The following is a 15053-nucleotide window of genomic DNA, read 5'->3' on the forward strand; positions in this document are numbered from 1 at the left end:
GGAAAGATGTGTCCTCACTGCTCCTGCACCGATTACTTCTCCTCTCCCACTGCTGCTGCAGTCGCTGCTTCGCCAATGTCTTCACTCGGCCAACGATTGCCCAAAATATGCATAGTAATCTTTTTTAGCAAAAGTAAGCCAGCCCTGTCCACGGTATGTTAATTTTCGAAAAGTGGTTTCAATTTCAAACGAGGAGGAAGCGTTTACCTGCTAAGTGTGGAGTTCACCATCTAAATGACTCTAATTTCTCCCTGGTTTCACGATTAATTGAAAATCATTGTAGTGTCTCGAGGCTTTCTGAAAGACGGGAGAAGGCTTTAAACTCGGGCAGAATATATAGTGCCTACGAGGAGAGGGGTTTTGGAGCTACTCGCATGCCTTGGAGGCCAAGGCCGCCAGGTGGAGCCGCTAAGTAGTTCACTACCAAAACAGGGAATTAAGCAAGCAATTAAAGTATTACAATGCGTTCCCCCTTTTATCATAGCCAGCTCTTTCTAAGACTCACTCTTTCAACTTTGACGGTCATGGAATACACTTTTTTTAGCCTAAAATAGACGGAGACATTTCAATCACGTTCGACACTTCGACGGAGTTCCCTGAATTCGTGGCTTATGTGACTTTAATTAGGTTTTGCTTTATGGAACACGACCTCAGACTCAGCGTCCAAACTATTGTAAAATATGATTTATAACTAGCATCAAATGAACCGCCAAATATTAAGGGGAATTAAAAATACTTTCTCGGAGCACGTAGACCCTTCCGCCGAAGATACCAGTGTGTCTGTTGTTTCCAGTCACTTAGTTGCTTCAGCAGCGGCTTATAGGCCAAAAAAGGCATTTGATCTATATAATACTGTTTGGAATTTTATTAAATTTACTTGTACTATGATTGGATGGAATAACAGTTCCGGCAATTGGATAAGTAGTTCGCGTCACATATATGTGACGCCAAACTAAGAGGGTAAAATTGGTATCTCACATGCATATGCTGCTAATGGCGGCGTAAACATTAAAAAGAAGCATTAAAAAATGAATTCATATGGCTTGATAAAGGAATGATTGACATTATTTTTCTTCCTACTAAATATTGGAGAAAGTTGGCTTAAGCTTTACCCTCCTCTGTTTTGTAGGTAGATGCTAGAACGACCACCTTTCCAGCCCTCATTTTCGCCATTCTCATTCAACCGCCATCAATTTCACCTGACTCTCTGCAATCTTCGCGTCATTTCTCGGTGTGTGGTGGATGTGTATCTGTAGTCCTTCTCCCCTCCTTGAAACCACGAGGTTATGCATTATCTCTATTGCTCCTGATGTGGGAGATGAGCAACAAAGGTTGTACTGCTAAAGAGGACGTTATGTATATAGACAGACTCTTGATGATTTCACTGGAGGTAGGAAGGAAGGGTTATAATCTACGACTTTTATGTCTTTAATAAATTCTAAGGTTGCGGGATGTCAATCCACTGTTTGGCGTTGTCAAACAGCGGATAAGATGCGACATAGCAAGTAGCAAAGATGGGTGGGTAGAAATCAAAGTATGTGGTGCTATTACAGTCCTTAAAGCTAATGATCATCTACTAGTACTCGGGCTAGTGGTAAAATGTGTTTACCTGTCTAAGGCCACTCGGCTCCCTTCTAACTTCAATCAGAAGTAATCGAACTGCCTCATCTTCATTAACGCTAAGTATTTCTGAAAAATGTTTATGGATGATATCATATTTCGACGGTCCCTCCGAGCATGATGGACCAAAATGCAGTGTATCATCACTGCAAACACCTTGCTCAAACCACTTGTAGGAAAAGCTTTTCACTTTAAAAAAAGGAGACGGTCTTGAAGCATATCTATCATGCTCAAGAGACATTTTAGGGCCACGAGGCTTAAAAGGAGGAGAAAAGTGTACAAGGTAACGTGCCTACAAAGTGGTACAAATCTAAGGTTTGTGGTGCGTGCACAAAACCACTCGCCTTCCTCCTCCAAGTCCTTGTAACTTTTTTCGTGTGTAGCCGCAGCAGGCTGTGTCTAAAAGCATTCGAGTATTTTTTGCCCCGGACTTTCACCGTCAGTGTTGTAGATAATTATTTCCAAAATACCCTACCCCATTAGATAATATCAGTTCACCAACTCAAAATCGTTAAATGAATAAGCAGAATGGTCTTTTGTGAGATAAAATTTCAGTTGTCACGTGAAAGTTTGTAAGGCCGTAGCTTCGTAAGTATTTAATGGTAATAGTATAGTAACGTGGCACGATTCGAGAGTTTTATATTTTGTAAATTTATTGTACAGACGTTAGAATTTGGCTGAGCAGTAGGCTTCAAAAATTATCAAAATAGGCTTTCAAAATCCTGGAAATAAGTATTTTTCAAATTTTTAACAAACAAGTTCACAAAAATTTTACAGATTTGTTGACAAGCAGAGGTGATTAAAAGTGCTCCCTTTAATTATTTGAAGGTATGTTTGCGAGGGTACAATTCGTGGTCTAAAAAAAATACCAGGTTTATTTGTTTATGTTTCCTGAATTGTTTCGGGTAGCTTGAATTAGCGTAAGTGTGAAAACAAAGTGTTTGGGTGTTCCCAAAGAAATAAGCCTCCAATTAAGCATTGGAAGAGACGCCTTCTGAGTGAAAAAGAAGTCTTTGCATTTCTCCATCCAAAAATAACTAAAAATGTCCTAGAAATGTGATTGGTGCTCGCATTTATTTTGTGGGAAAACCTAGTCACAATCAACTTATAATTTTAATCACACTTTTACACTCGATTCTTGGGCATTCTGGCTCTACTTTGCGTCATTTCGCTGCCTCGGATACCATTAACCTGCACACAAACATATGTACTTTCAGCTTCCAGCAAATCAAATAAATCTCCCATTCCAAAACACCCATCCCTCATCTTTCTGCATAATAAATGCAGAGGCAAATTTAAAAAGTTGGGTATGCATGCCTTCTGGTGGATGGAGCTTGACGCAAAGGCAGGATGCAGTCAGCGGAACGCGGGGCGGCTACAAATCACTGCCGTCCGGCTCAGCTCACTGGCATTTGCCTCTCTCCCCTGCCCCAAATCAACCTCGCAAACTCATGTTGTAAACATGCCAAAGGCTTCTTAAAATCGGTGAAATGTTGGAAAATGCGTTTCTTTTTTCCACAAAGCAGCGCTTTAATTGCCTCAATTGTGGTTACATTTGCTGTTGTAAGGAGCGACGTGATTTCGTGAGTAAATAATGTAACGATTGTTTATAACATTTCCGGGGATCTATACCGGTTTTTAAGTGCAAAATCATTTTTTAGGGGAAAAATATGCAAATTTTGGACTAGAAGCTTTTGTAGATTATTTTAGTTAAGTAAAGTTGCAAACATAAACCCTGAGGACTATGTAGAAAATATGCATAAGTAGCTTAAGGTTAGGAATTAAAACATGCTCAATAAAATATGCAAAAAATATATTAATGCTTTCAGTAGTGGTAAAAAAAGCAATTAATTTGCCAGAATAAGCCGAAGTCCCTCCTTTTGTTCGCCCTTTGTTTGAGATTGCTTAATTGGTTTTTCAAAACTTTCTTATAATTAAAGAATAACGGTATTTTGTTTACTTCGATTTTAAAAAATAACTATTAATTTTTGTTGCCTCACGTATCTTCTTACTTGTTGGTCTTTTAAAAAGATTTTTTAATTACCGAATTTGGCTGTCAAAGTAGGTTTGGGATTTCATATTTAAAATAGAAGTCTTCGTAATTCCTGTTTGTTTAAAGTTGCCTTTTTGAGGGCAAGTAGAGAGAATGCACCAACGTCCTGGTCTTGTCGACTTCATGGATTTCTCAATACGGTGACAACCGCTAATCTTTCACGAAATTTCGACGATGTTTAAGGTTTTCAGTCCACACAAAGAAGATGTCCTATTTTAACCACCCTTCTCGACCCAGACGTCTGAAGCTGGGTGAAGAAGGGAAAGGCAGAGAAAATGAGATACTTATAGTGGAAAATCGGAAATTAGTCCTCAGCGCTTCAACACTTTTGGAACTTTCAAGACTTCCTAAAAACTCGATGCAAATTAGCTATTCATTTATTCAAATAGTCATATTCACAGAAAAGACATTCTTAACCTATTTCCAAATCTCCCTTTGGTGACGGCGAGTTATATTTGAGACGGTTAAAAAACATCTTTATTTTCTAAACTGTGCGTGTCACCGTCACCCTTTTGTGGCAAAAGTTGTCACCCACTTCGGGGTGACGTGCCAAGTGTCATGAAAAAGGAGCTGCCAAACAGACGTCAGGTTAAATATTCCCCATGCACTCACAGACATGATTCAAAGGTCAGGCCTTGAACTTCCTCGTCTGTTTTGGCGATCCGACTTAAGGGTCTGTTATCAATTACCCGCGGTTGTGACTAAATCGTCTGCGACGCAGCCCATCCGTTGCAACAGTCCGGCTAATTTTTAACCTCCATTTCATTCCTGTTCGAATTCGTAAAATCATCCAAGTCGATCATTTGAATTTCTCGTCCAAGTAGATCAGGTAACAACAATGCAAGCGGAATGGATTTTTGTTGTTTGTGCATAACTTGCCACTAGAATCAGTCCACATCTGTTTTACTGGCACAGCGGAACAGGAAGCTTAAAATCCACTGAAAGATGATCAAATAAGTGATAACTCATTATTACACCGAATCCACTCCTCAGCACGAGAAAGTAAGTAGGTGTGCAGGTCTCCTTCCTTGACCCGCGTCTTGAGGCTGCAAACCCTGGAGCAAAGTATAAGGCAATCTGATTTGCCAATTGGACGTAGCGATATGGCAACCGCCAAAATGACCGGTACATATGAATTCCTTTCGCCTGTAAAAATGCAAGGTGGAAGTTGGAAACTTGAGGAAAGATTATTTCTTCCAAAAGTCTTTCACATCATGGTCTCGTTTACCTTAGCGACTGGTTGCAGTCTGAAGGGGCTTGTCAAATGCACGCCACTGTATCGGTGTCGACATCGTAGAGCAGGAACTTACACCAGTTTTCCTGGAACCGGTACATAGATTCCCCGGATCGGAGCGTGTTGAAGGCACTCGGCACATGTGGTTTGAGGTTGTCTGCCCATGGAGCTTAAACTCAATTCCAAAGGTTCAGAAATTCTTTACAATGTCTGCCGCAGAACATTCGGAGAAGGTGCGATAGCGGAATATGGAACGATGCGTCATGCTCAGAATAGGTCGTCGATTTTTGAAAACAATGAAAAATGGCGTCTTGCCATTCACGGGATAGAATACGTTGGGAATGAAATAAGGAGAACAACTTTCAGTACTGCAGAACGGGAGTGGCGCTGAAGTAGTTGGTATAAACTTACACAAAGTGGAAAATGTGGGTCATGGTGGCGGTTGAGACACTGTGTGCTGCCTACATGTCATCCATTTATGAGTGACGATGAGCTTTAAAGACTATCAACGTGTTCTTTACTTTTCTTTAACTATTACTATCATTTGTCAGTCCCAGGTGATCCACTCACTGCTTGCTCCATGAAGACATCTCGTGTTTCATCCCTCCTTGACTGTGACCCGTGTGTGTTTATCGTAGGTTGTAAATTCCTTTTTTAAGAGGAATTGTCCGCCTGATGAGGGTCATTCAACAAATGAGGCCAGAAACTACTCACTAAAATGCAGTGCAAGTCAAAGGTGTAGAAGAAAAGTCTTTCTTCCCGATTCTGTTAGTCCAGCCAATGGGAAGAAAGTCCCCCGATGACAAGGCAATCCACGACCCTGTACACCCACAACAGTGACTCTTAAGAAGACCTCACTCCCTTTCCTCCCATTTGAGAGGGGGATAGAGAGAGATGTTGCCCTAGCACATTTTCATCCCTACTTGATTTTCTGGTGTAATTCTCCCACCTCTTCATGGAATTGGCGGTAGACAGTCAAATACGAAACAGATTGAAAGAATCTGGAACAGACATCTTCAGTACACCCCTGGGTGTCTTGGTACCTTACAGGCCCAAACTCTTGGAGGATGCCATATTCATGAAGCCTTGTGTTCATCGTAGCCAAGGCAAGATTGTCTCTAGTAAGATTTTACGGTAGGATATGCATTAAGCCCTCGAAATAGGGCAAATGTTCCATTCGCTGAAGGAATGCTCCCAGAGGTGACTGGACAATGCCACCGCTTCTGGGAACGCCCGAAGATAGGCGCATAATACAGACATCAAAGTAGCCGTGCCCAACATCATGTTAGAATTTTCCCACATAAATGGCGGCTGTTCGCAGGGATTCTTTTTACGCAGTCTGTCAAGAGGCATTGCTTTAATCACCGCCGCGATTATCTGGGCGCCTGTTTGCTACCCCTTGTTTGACGCTATCTTGATCAGCAGTGCCTGGCCAATGAAAGGCTTGTCATTTAGTGCTCTCTGTAAAGTGTTACAGGAAACAGACAGTCCCGGTTTGACGTGAATCCAGGGCTCGTCACCGGTCGTATACCCACTTAACTATCTTCAGGGTTGACTTTTCAGGTCAAAATGCTTTAAAAGTTAAGTCCTTGCCATTTGTAGGCAGTAAATATGATGTTTTAACAATAATTCTATTACTTAGTTACAAGTGGATTTACTCGTTTCCTAGGCGGCAAGGCACCGAATGAAGACAGAAAGCGGACCCTTATGTGTACAGATGACATCCACTTGATGCTTCCATATGTCACTAACGGCAAATGACATAAAGGAGATGAAGTTCCTTGAAAAAAAGAGCGAAGTCGCCTGATTTGCTGCGTTAGCTGTTTCGCGTAGCTCGTGTAGCAATCAGTGTGTAGCAGGACTCGAGTTGGGTGACAAGTTGGAGTTTTGACAGCCAAATCGTCTCTAAAAACATGTAAATATAAAATTAACGATAGCAATTTGTGCCAGAATTTACTGAAAGATGGCTTGGTGGTTCACTTTAGGATACTGCTCTCAGAACAATTCTGTTTCAACTTAACTGTAGGCTAGCAACGATTCTTCTTCCATAGTGGTTTAGCTTGTCAGGGCTTTGAAGGCGACTCAAAACGGTGCGAGCCAAACTGCCACCTTCTCTCATTAGAAATGAAAATAAATATCAAAGTATCATTTGTCTCCAATTTATACGTAATTCGAAACTTTCTAAAGCTAATCGACCAATTTAATTCTTCTCTAAGAAAGAAGCATATATAAAAACAACGCTTTAAAATGCACCAATTTTTTGCCCTCTGTAATGCTTTAATAAATTGTTTAAATCTCGGTTTTGGTAATGGGCAGCTTGGGCGTCCCGCCACGATACCGCCTTTAAGCTGCCTGGTCGCCGAGCCATGTCGGTAATCGCCTTCAACCCTCTATGCGTCGTCAACACATGCGCTACACGAGAATTTTATCTTCTCTCTTCTTCAGGGAATTCTCGGAGAGCTGCATTATGAGCAGCCAAAGGGCAGCCTCATCCTAAAGTACAAATGCCTTAATTTCTTCTGCTGCCAGATGATGTGCCTTGGAGGGGCCGAAGAAGAGCTCACGCCATTAACAACTGAAGCATCACCAGCCGTGAACCACCTGGAGGATTTCGTTACAGAGCCGTCTACTGTATCTAAATGAAGATGTCAATTCGGTAAATAAGCGACACCTTCACCATCTCTCAACCCTCTGGATAGAAGCCAAGGAGATAGGTATGGCTGAGCGGTATTGAAGTGAGAACAAGGCGACAAGGAGGAATAGAGGGGTAACCTTACCTACACAAGACTATTTCAATCCCTGTCCTTTATTAAATGATCCTGCTTTTAGGTCAGTGTTCCCTAAAATATTTTCAAAACATGTCAGGACTCCACATGTAGTAGAACTGCCATGAGGGACTAGTGATGCTACGTTCCATAATCTTCTCAGATGCACTCAATTCGGTGGCTGACATCGTTGTTTGCCGAGTGTTTTTCCTACAGTAATAAATACGTTGTGATGACTGACGTGGGAGTTTGACGAAGGCGAGTGCTGCAGACGACGCTCAAAAGGAGCGGAGGGCAAATGATACTTCATTTATTTGCGCAACTCACGGATTTCCTAACGGGCCGCTTAACGCCTCCGCCACTGGTACTCCGTCGGTCAGCCTGGCATTTGGGACTTTCCATCAGCTCGAAACCCTCCTATCCATTGGAAATGCATATTCTACCCGAGTATTACGTCTTCTTTCAACTTTCGAGAAGTCTCGACACGCTGCGTCATGACCTACTGTCGTTTAACCTGCTAGTCTTGCCTTAAGGGAAAGTAGCCACTTCATTCATCCTCACAGTGATCCATATTAATGATGATTCGTTGTTTCACCGCCCTTGACTACCCCTTCGCCTTCTGAGGACAGTTTTTTAGTGGATTTTGGGCCACAAATCTCGCGGCGTGTTCTATCTGATGTCGGCATTTAACCTTTTAAAACATAAATCTTAAGGCAATCTCTAAACCCCATTTAGTTCTGCTGTAGTTCCGTTTTATTGCGAGGCATAGATCATCCCCGACGCAACCTAATTGTATCCAGTGGCAGATTTTATCGCCATGCCTCGATCTCAATCATTCTTTATCACCCGAATGTCAACTAACTACGTCATTTGCGCGTCGGTTGGAATTTTCTTGAAGAAAATGAAACGCATAAATAACGTATTTTCCTATTTTTTTGCTAACAGAGAAGATGGACAAAATCACAATTTTTGCCAAACCCTCAAGGTTAGGCCGTTTAAAGTTACCGCCGTTTGCTCGATTCCATAAACTAGGGGTTAGGGGCTGGAAATTTATTTTTAAGAAACAAGCATTTTTTATTTTGCCTACTTAGATTGATTTGTTAGCATTCGCATTTGTCAGCTACCAAAACTATTCACTGAAGAAGTTGTAGTCATTGGAGTAATTATGGCATGATTTCTTTATTATAAATGGGATTTCTGTGATTTGATAACATTAAGCAAGTATAAGTCATCTACCAGAATCAGAATTTGTTCATCTAATTCCTCGAAATTTAAGTAACTTTACCTAAGACCACTTCAATTAAAGGAATACCCTTAGGAGGATAAGTAGGTTAGCATGGATAACAACTTTATCAGTTGTTGTGTTGCTTGTGAGAATGGGCTTTTTTCTACCATTAACTCAACCATCAATCAGTCTCTTCCCTTAGGAGAGGTCTTTTTCCGCTTTTATGTCGAAAAAACTCCCAGCCATAATTATTGTTTGGCCTCCGGAAAGGGATTAACTCCCACGAGAAGATTGCTTTTGCTGTCCAAGCACGCACAAGCATAGAGAAAACAGTCTCCAGGAGGCAAAGTGTTTTGCCTTAGGAAATGCTAAGTGGGAAGTGAGTCGACAATTTAATAATAACTAATATTGTCTTCTTCCCTACAAATATGCAATTTAAAAGTCACTTTTTATTAATAAGTTTGCATTATGGCAATATGTAAGATAATCCCTTGACGATGTGCGCGAAAGGGGTAAAGAACTATTAAGTCTGAATCAACTACACGCTGTAATACTTACGTTGTTTTAACGGACCTTTCAGGGAGAAGGGAAGCGCAAAAATCCGAATCTCGTGATTGGATCATCCTCTCCCGTACCTAGTGACTACAGCTCCCCTCCTTCTTGAACATTGCATTTTCCCTCTCCATCTTGTCACCTTTAATAAATATGTTTAAAGCAAATCAACCGGGCTTGTCTAAGAACGCTAGGAATAGGGAAGCGGAGACCGATGAGTCTCGCTCCACACTGGTAGTGAAGTATGGACACATCAAAATACGTATTTTAAGTAGTAGAATCGGTCCAATGTTGATATCTAAGAGTATATCCCTATAAGGTTTAGGGAGAGTGGAAAAACTTTACTGGCTGTAGTTGCTTTCCAAGGCCCAGTTATAATGTGTCGTCAATAAATAAATATATCAAGCAACTCTACCTAAAAGAAACGTTGATTTTTTCTAAAAACCGCCTTAGCCCCTATTTGACCGGCATTCGCTGTGAAGGAGGGGCCATTTCCCAGGATTTCATTTATTGGCGCCTTTGGAGTTTTATGTCTGAAACAAAAGCACTTTCTCCCTCCCCCCTCAAAAAGAAAAAAATTCATACTTGCTCAAATGAAAGGCTTTCCCGCAAATGTTTCAAATCCGTGAGAATTTTATCCACTAATTCAAATACGTACGCAGTAGCAGTGTTCTTAAGTCATCATTTATTGCAGATGGCAAATCCGCATTTGTTTGCTTAGAAAGTCGCTTTTAGCTTATCGTAATGATTATGTCGTATATTACTAGTCATTGAAGAAAATGTAAACTACTTATTAACAGGGAAAAAATTGATTTAAAGTGTTTTGTAGGTTATTTTCTTACAAATTTAGCTCATTTAAAAATTCGTTTATGTAATTAATCGTACTAGCACATTTGTTATGCATCCTTAATTTTCAGTAGCTATTGTCAATCTGATTCGATGTTTTAAACAATCCCAACGAGGTCGCCCAAGCGGGTGACCTGCAGTCAGCGGAGTTTTTCAAGTGACCTTCAATACCGTAGTTTATTCAGCTATTCACGATTTCGGATTTTCGTTTTCTGATCCCATCGAGAATGCCTAAATTCTATCTACCGTCAACTTCTCTTCGTTTGTGCATTTCTTGACTATTTATACACAATTGTCTGTGTCAACAAATGGTTAGTATCAAAGTGATACTAGGAAGCCTCCTGAACATTTATTGAGCAATAAATAATTGTTGAGTTGAACAAATCCCCATAGTCTCCGAATTTACACACTGTAAAATGTGTGTAGTCACTCATTAGTTGAAGACCGCCTAGTCGTCTATGTACATTTCAGGAATCTGATGAAATCTGAGAAAAAGTAGAGAGAAATTATCTTTCAGAATGGCGAGATTACCAAAAATAATACGACGTACTAGTCTTTCGATAAGTTACGACATGAAAATCTATTATGTCCACCACTTTTGGCATTTTATAACACAATCCAAGCATTATTTCTGCTTTTAACAAGAAAATTATCACAGGTGTTTGGAAATTTTCCATGTTTTTATATGGTAATAAGTACGAGGGCTTTCGAATTATACCGCAACTTTTACGGTTATAAGGAGAACGAACAACCTTTGGATACTACCGCATGGATTTTTTTGAACACAATACCATGACATTCCTGACCTTGGTACTCTGACCACTTGTGTCAAAGAGGATTTTCACTTCCGATCGGTATTTCTCAAACATTGGTAAGGTTAGAAAGCAGAAAGCCATTTTAACGCCTGGCGTGTCCTAGGTTTTTGAAGTCCAAAATAGATCTCCTCACTCTCTGGGTGAATGTCTGAAGTCCTGAATGACTACCGAGACCGAAAGCTTGGGAAGTTCATGGCCGGGATCACCGCTTACAAGTATTTTCCTGTCTTTGAGGAGTATACACCATTCATGCACTTTGAGAAGGCTGATTACTTCATGTATGCACCTTGCGTATACACTTTTCCACTGTCCATCATCTTGCTTGACGAAGTCTAGTTCTGCCTGCCTCAGGACTCCGTTCTGGCCGCTAGCAGCGGAACTCACGCGCCATCTGATACTGTATATACTATTGCCATTGCATCGGGTCCTTTTTAAGTAAGCAATCTCAGAAGTCCCTATTTGACTTGAACTGAGCTGTATTTCAATGGCTTATTAGGTGTTTCTATAAAAGAAACGAATGTCTGTGACAGATTTCTCCGTCTTTTGTCAATTGGAAAATGTAGCACTGCACTACACTCCTTCATCCGTTGGCTATCGGTGTAGTTTCACGAAGGTTTTCATTGATCTTGTCAAATAACAGGATAAATGTGGAACTTTTGATACAGGAAAAATTACCCACCACAAAGTTATTTATTCTGTCAACTTTTTGCCTCTTATCAACTCCAGCGAACACCGTTAAACAAAAACAACGCTTTTGCTTGTCAAAATAGTTTAGTTTGAAAACAAATCCATTAAAATAAATCGTATTCGAGGCTTTTTACAGTATTGTAAAAGATTCGCAGTTCTGTAAGGGTCTTATTTTCTCAGCATTACCTTGTCCCTTTACCTTAGGTGGGAAATATAAGTCAGTGATACTTTAGCCAATTCGGTATTCCACTGTATTGTGGGAGCTTCTTCAAGGTAACCAAAAGTTTACAAAAAGCCAATTATTTGAGAGATGAGACCAAGAACAAAGTCGTCAAGCTAGAGAATGGCGAAAAAAATCTGTACTATGTCATGCTAAAGCGCTCGTTATGCAAAAATAATCCCACTGAGCTTTTAATTCGTTTGCCTATGGGATAAGTCAGCTTCCCTATTTTCTTCGTGAAATCCTATTGATTATGCAAACTCAAATGTGCTTTTAACAATAAATAAAGATACCTTCTCAAGATTTATGTCTATAGTCCTGTACGTCTTAGTCTTTTCATAGTTCGCTCTTGGTATCATGATGAGTCGTATCAGACCTTTTTATTCCCGGTAAAGTTTGGCCCGATTTCATATTATAATCAAAGGCTGCATTTGTGGAACTGGCTAGTAGCTTGTTCTGCTAAAACAACGATCACGATCGCGCTGACTGAATACCCTACTTGACCGTCAAGGAATGAAGGGTGAATGGTGTAGGTGATTGAAGCTGCAGCAACAGAATGGAAGGGTTATCAGGATTAGGTCAAATCAGGGATTTCGGCACAGTTTCATAATTTGAAGTATGTTTGTTTGATACGGCACGGCAATCAGAGAGGACCGATTAACAAGTACACATTATTGAGCTGTCTGACTAAGTAGGTACAACTGATTTGTGATTACCTCCTCGCATTTCCAGGTGCTGACTGGAATCCAGTTATACGAATAGATGGATCAAAATGAATAATGGATAATGAATAGTAGTTCTATAAACCAAGTTTACACGTCCCTCTAAATGCCTTTGCTTTAAGGCGCAATACCCCCTTTAGTGGCCAGCCGTAGAGCACCGACAAGCTATAAGTGATGCAGAGGCAGCAAATTTCCAAAATTACTGTTCACTGTTCCGTCGTAAAAATGAATCCACCCATGTCTGTCAGGTGCATTAGATGGATTTTAGCAATGGAGAGCTGTGTATTCCGGGATGTGAACCAAAATGATGGCCAATTAGGTCCCACGCTTAGCCTTACTGACTCTCCGGCTCGGTTGATTTAACTTCTATTAATAGCTAAGCAGTACGTCATAAAAAAGCGTTTATCCAGACGCTGTACATTTCAACACGTCTTTATGGAGAGCTGCTGAGGTCATAAACTAAACTTAAATGTCAACAACAATTATTTTCATGTGATCAGATAAAACAAGTCAACTTGTGCCCGCCGTTCCACTAAAACTTTGTTCTGACTTCACTGATTTAAAAAATTTAGTGTCTTGCAAAATTTTACTGTTCAGATTGACATTTGTATGCCAAAAGAAGGTTGTTTTAAATCATAATATCTTCAAATATTTGCCACGTTTAACGAGGTTTTAATTTTATACCATTAATTGTCTCTGGAGGCAGACAATCTCCATGTTATATTCTTTAAAAACTACCACGTTTTAAATATTTCCCCCACTTTAACTCACCCATTTGTGCCATATTTAGATACTCCCAACACGATGTTGTAGTTTGGCGATCTGAGACGTCTCTCTGGATAGAATATATAATTGGTCGACGTGCAGCAGGACTCAGGCTGATGGCACGGCCCGGAGACTAGCCCACTTAGCGAAGGGACAACGACGAAGACTCAAAGTGGCCCCTTTACTGAAACCGATAGTTAAACAAACGTTAACGTACTATATGGCCTCTCTCCCCTTTTCAGCGTTATCCCCGGCGTTTCATTTGGTCAGTCTTCTGCATCAGCCATCACAACGTAGTCGGTGCTACGAACCAATCGTTCCAGTCATCGGATTTCTATGCGACTAAGGAGATGCTTAACAGCAACATCACTGACCCCTTTTGCCCATTACACTGGATCTGGAGCTTAATCCTGTGTGGAAACTGGGTTTAGAGGCAGAAAAATGTGCTTATAGCTAGTCGTAGGAATACTGGCTCAAAAGCAGAGTCTTGTAGCAAGGGACTTGAATTAAACATATTAAGGTGGGGTAGGGTTTCACAAATATTTCTCCTCGCCGCCTTATTCTCACTTCGGGGCTGCCCAGATATATTTGACTGCCCGGGTTCCATCAAGTTATTTTCACCCATTCACTTCATTGGCATCTTCGTACAGGTACCATAGATAGCTCCGTAGAGATCTCTTCCAGGTGGCGCATGTCTATTGGCACTTTAGTTGTTAATAGCTCTCCTGCAGAACAGGAGACTAGGGCAGTTGTCGAAGGTAGACGTCATTTTCAGCTCTTCTGTTAAAGCTCGTTATAGACTATCCCATCCCCAGCTTGCGCTCTTCTTTCACTATACTGGGGTTTGGCACTGGGCAGGCGCTTAGGATACCGCTGCCGGGAATGAAGCGCATCCAGAATTCTTTAAGGGTAAATTAAGACACAATACTCAGGTGGAATAGGTACTGTCGACATGCAGATGAAAAAAAAGACCATTGGGATAGACCGTAGGTTAGGCCGCTCTCCATGGAGATATAATGAGGGGGTTTCTAAGTTGCCTCTTTCCCAAAGCCGAGTGTTAGATAAACAACCAACGCATTAAAGTGCAGGTTCTATGCAATACTTTGCCCATAGATGGGGTTAATTAAGCCTAACCATAGCTGCCACCTCTTGCATAACAGTGGGATTTCGCAACTCGCCATTCTTTTTCACACCTAGCTGTCCACTGACAATCTCAAAGCGAGGTGGCAATCATAACTCGGATAATTACGTAGAACAGTATCTCTAGTTCCTTCCCACCATAAGTTGACTAGCAAGAAATGTGGCAGAAGCTGATGGACAGCGAACGTGAAAAAGTGGAGAGCAAATTGACCAGTGACCTTGAAAGTTGATCACCACCTCTCAATGCATGGCATGTGGGGAAAACGCATTTCCTTCATTTTCACTACTTGCCATTCCCAATAGAAGTGGTCGCAAACAAGCGACTTCTCCATCAATCTAGTAAAGTATTGATGCTAGTCGTCTATGGCTCGTTAATCCTAAATTTTAATGCTAACTTTCTACAATTTAA

The 15053-nt window shown here is 40.9% G+C and overlaps 1 protein-coding gene across 1 annotated transcript; it reads left to right on the forward strand. All coding sequences in view use genetic code 11, as the record gives it.

Annotated features, from left to right (window-relative positions):
• Positions 1–6: 6 nt before the first annotated feature.
• EGR_03809 (hypothetical protein) lies at positions 7–11545 on the forward strand (the record flags this gene model as incomplete). Its single annotated transcript, XM_024493058.1, has 4 exons — positions 7–153; positions 1130–1231; positions 7353–7538; positions 11462–11545. 4 exons carry the CDS (start codon positions 7–9, stop codon positions 11543–11545), a joined length of 519 nt encoding a protein of 172 aa, XP_024352519.1.
• Between the last annotated feature and the right edge of the window lie 3508 nt (positions 11546–15053).

This window comes from Echinococcus granulosus (genome assembly GCF_000524195.1).
Source record: "Echinococcus granulosus chromosome Unknown EG_S00021, whole genome shotgun sequence".
NCBI classification, from domain to species: domain Eukaryota; kingdom Metazoa; phylum Platyhelminthes; class Cestoda; order Cyclophyllidea; family Taeniidae; genus Echinococcus; species Echinococcus granulosus.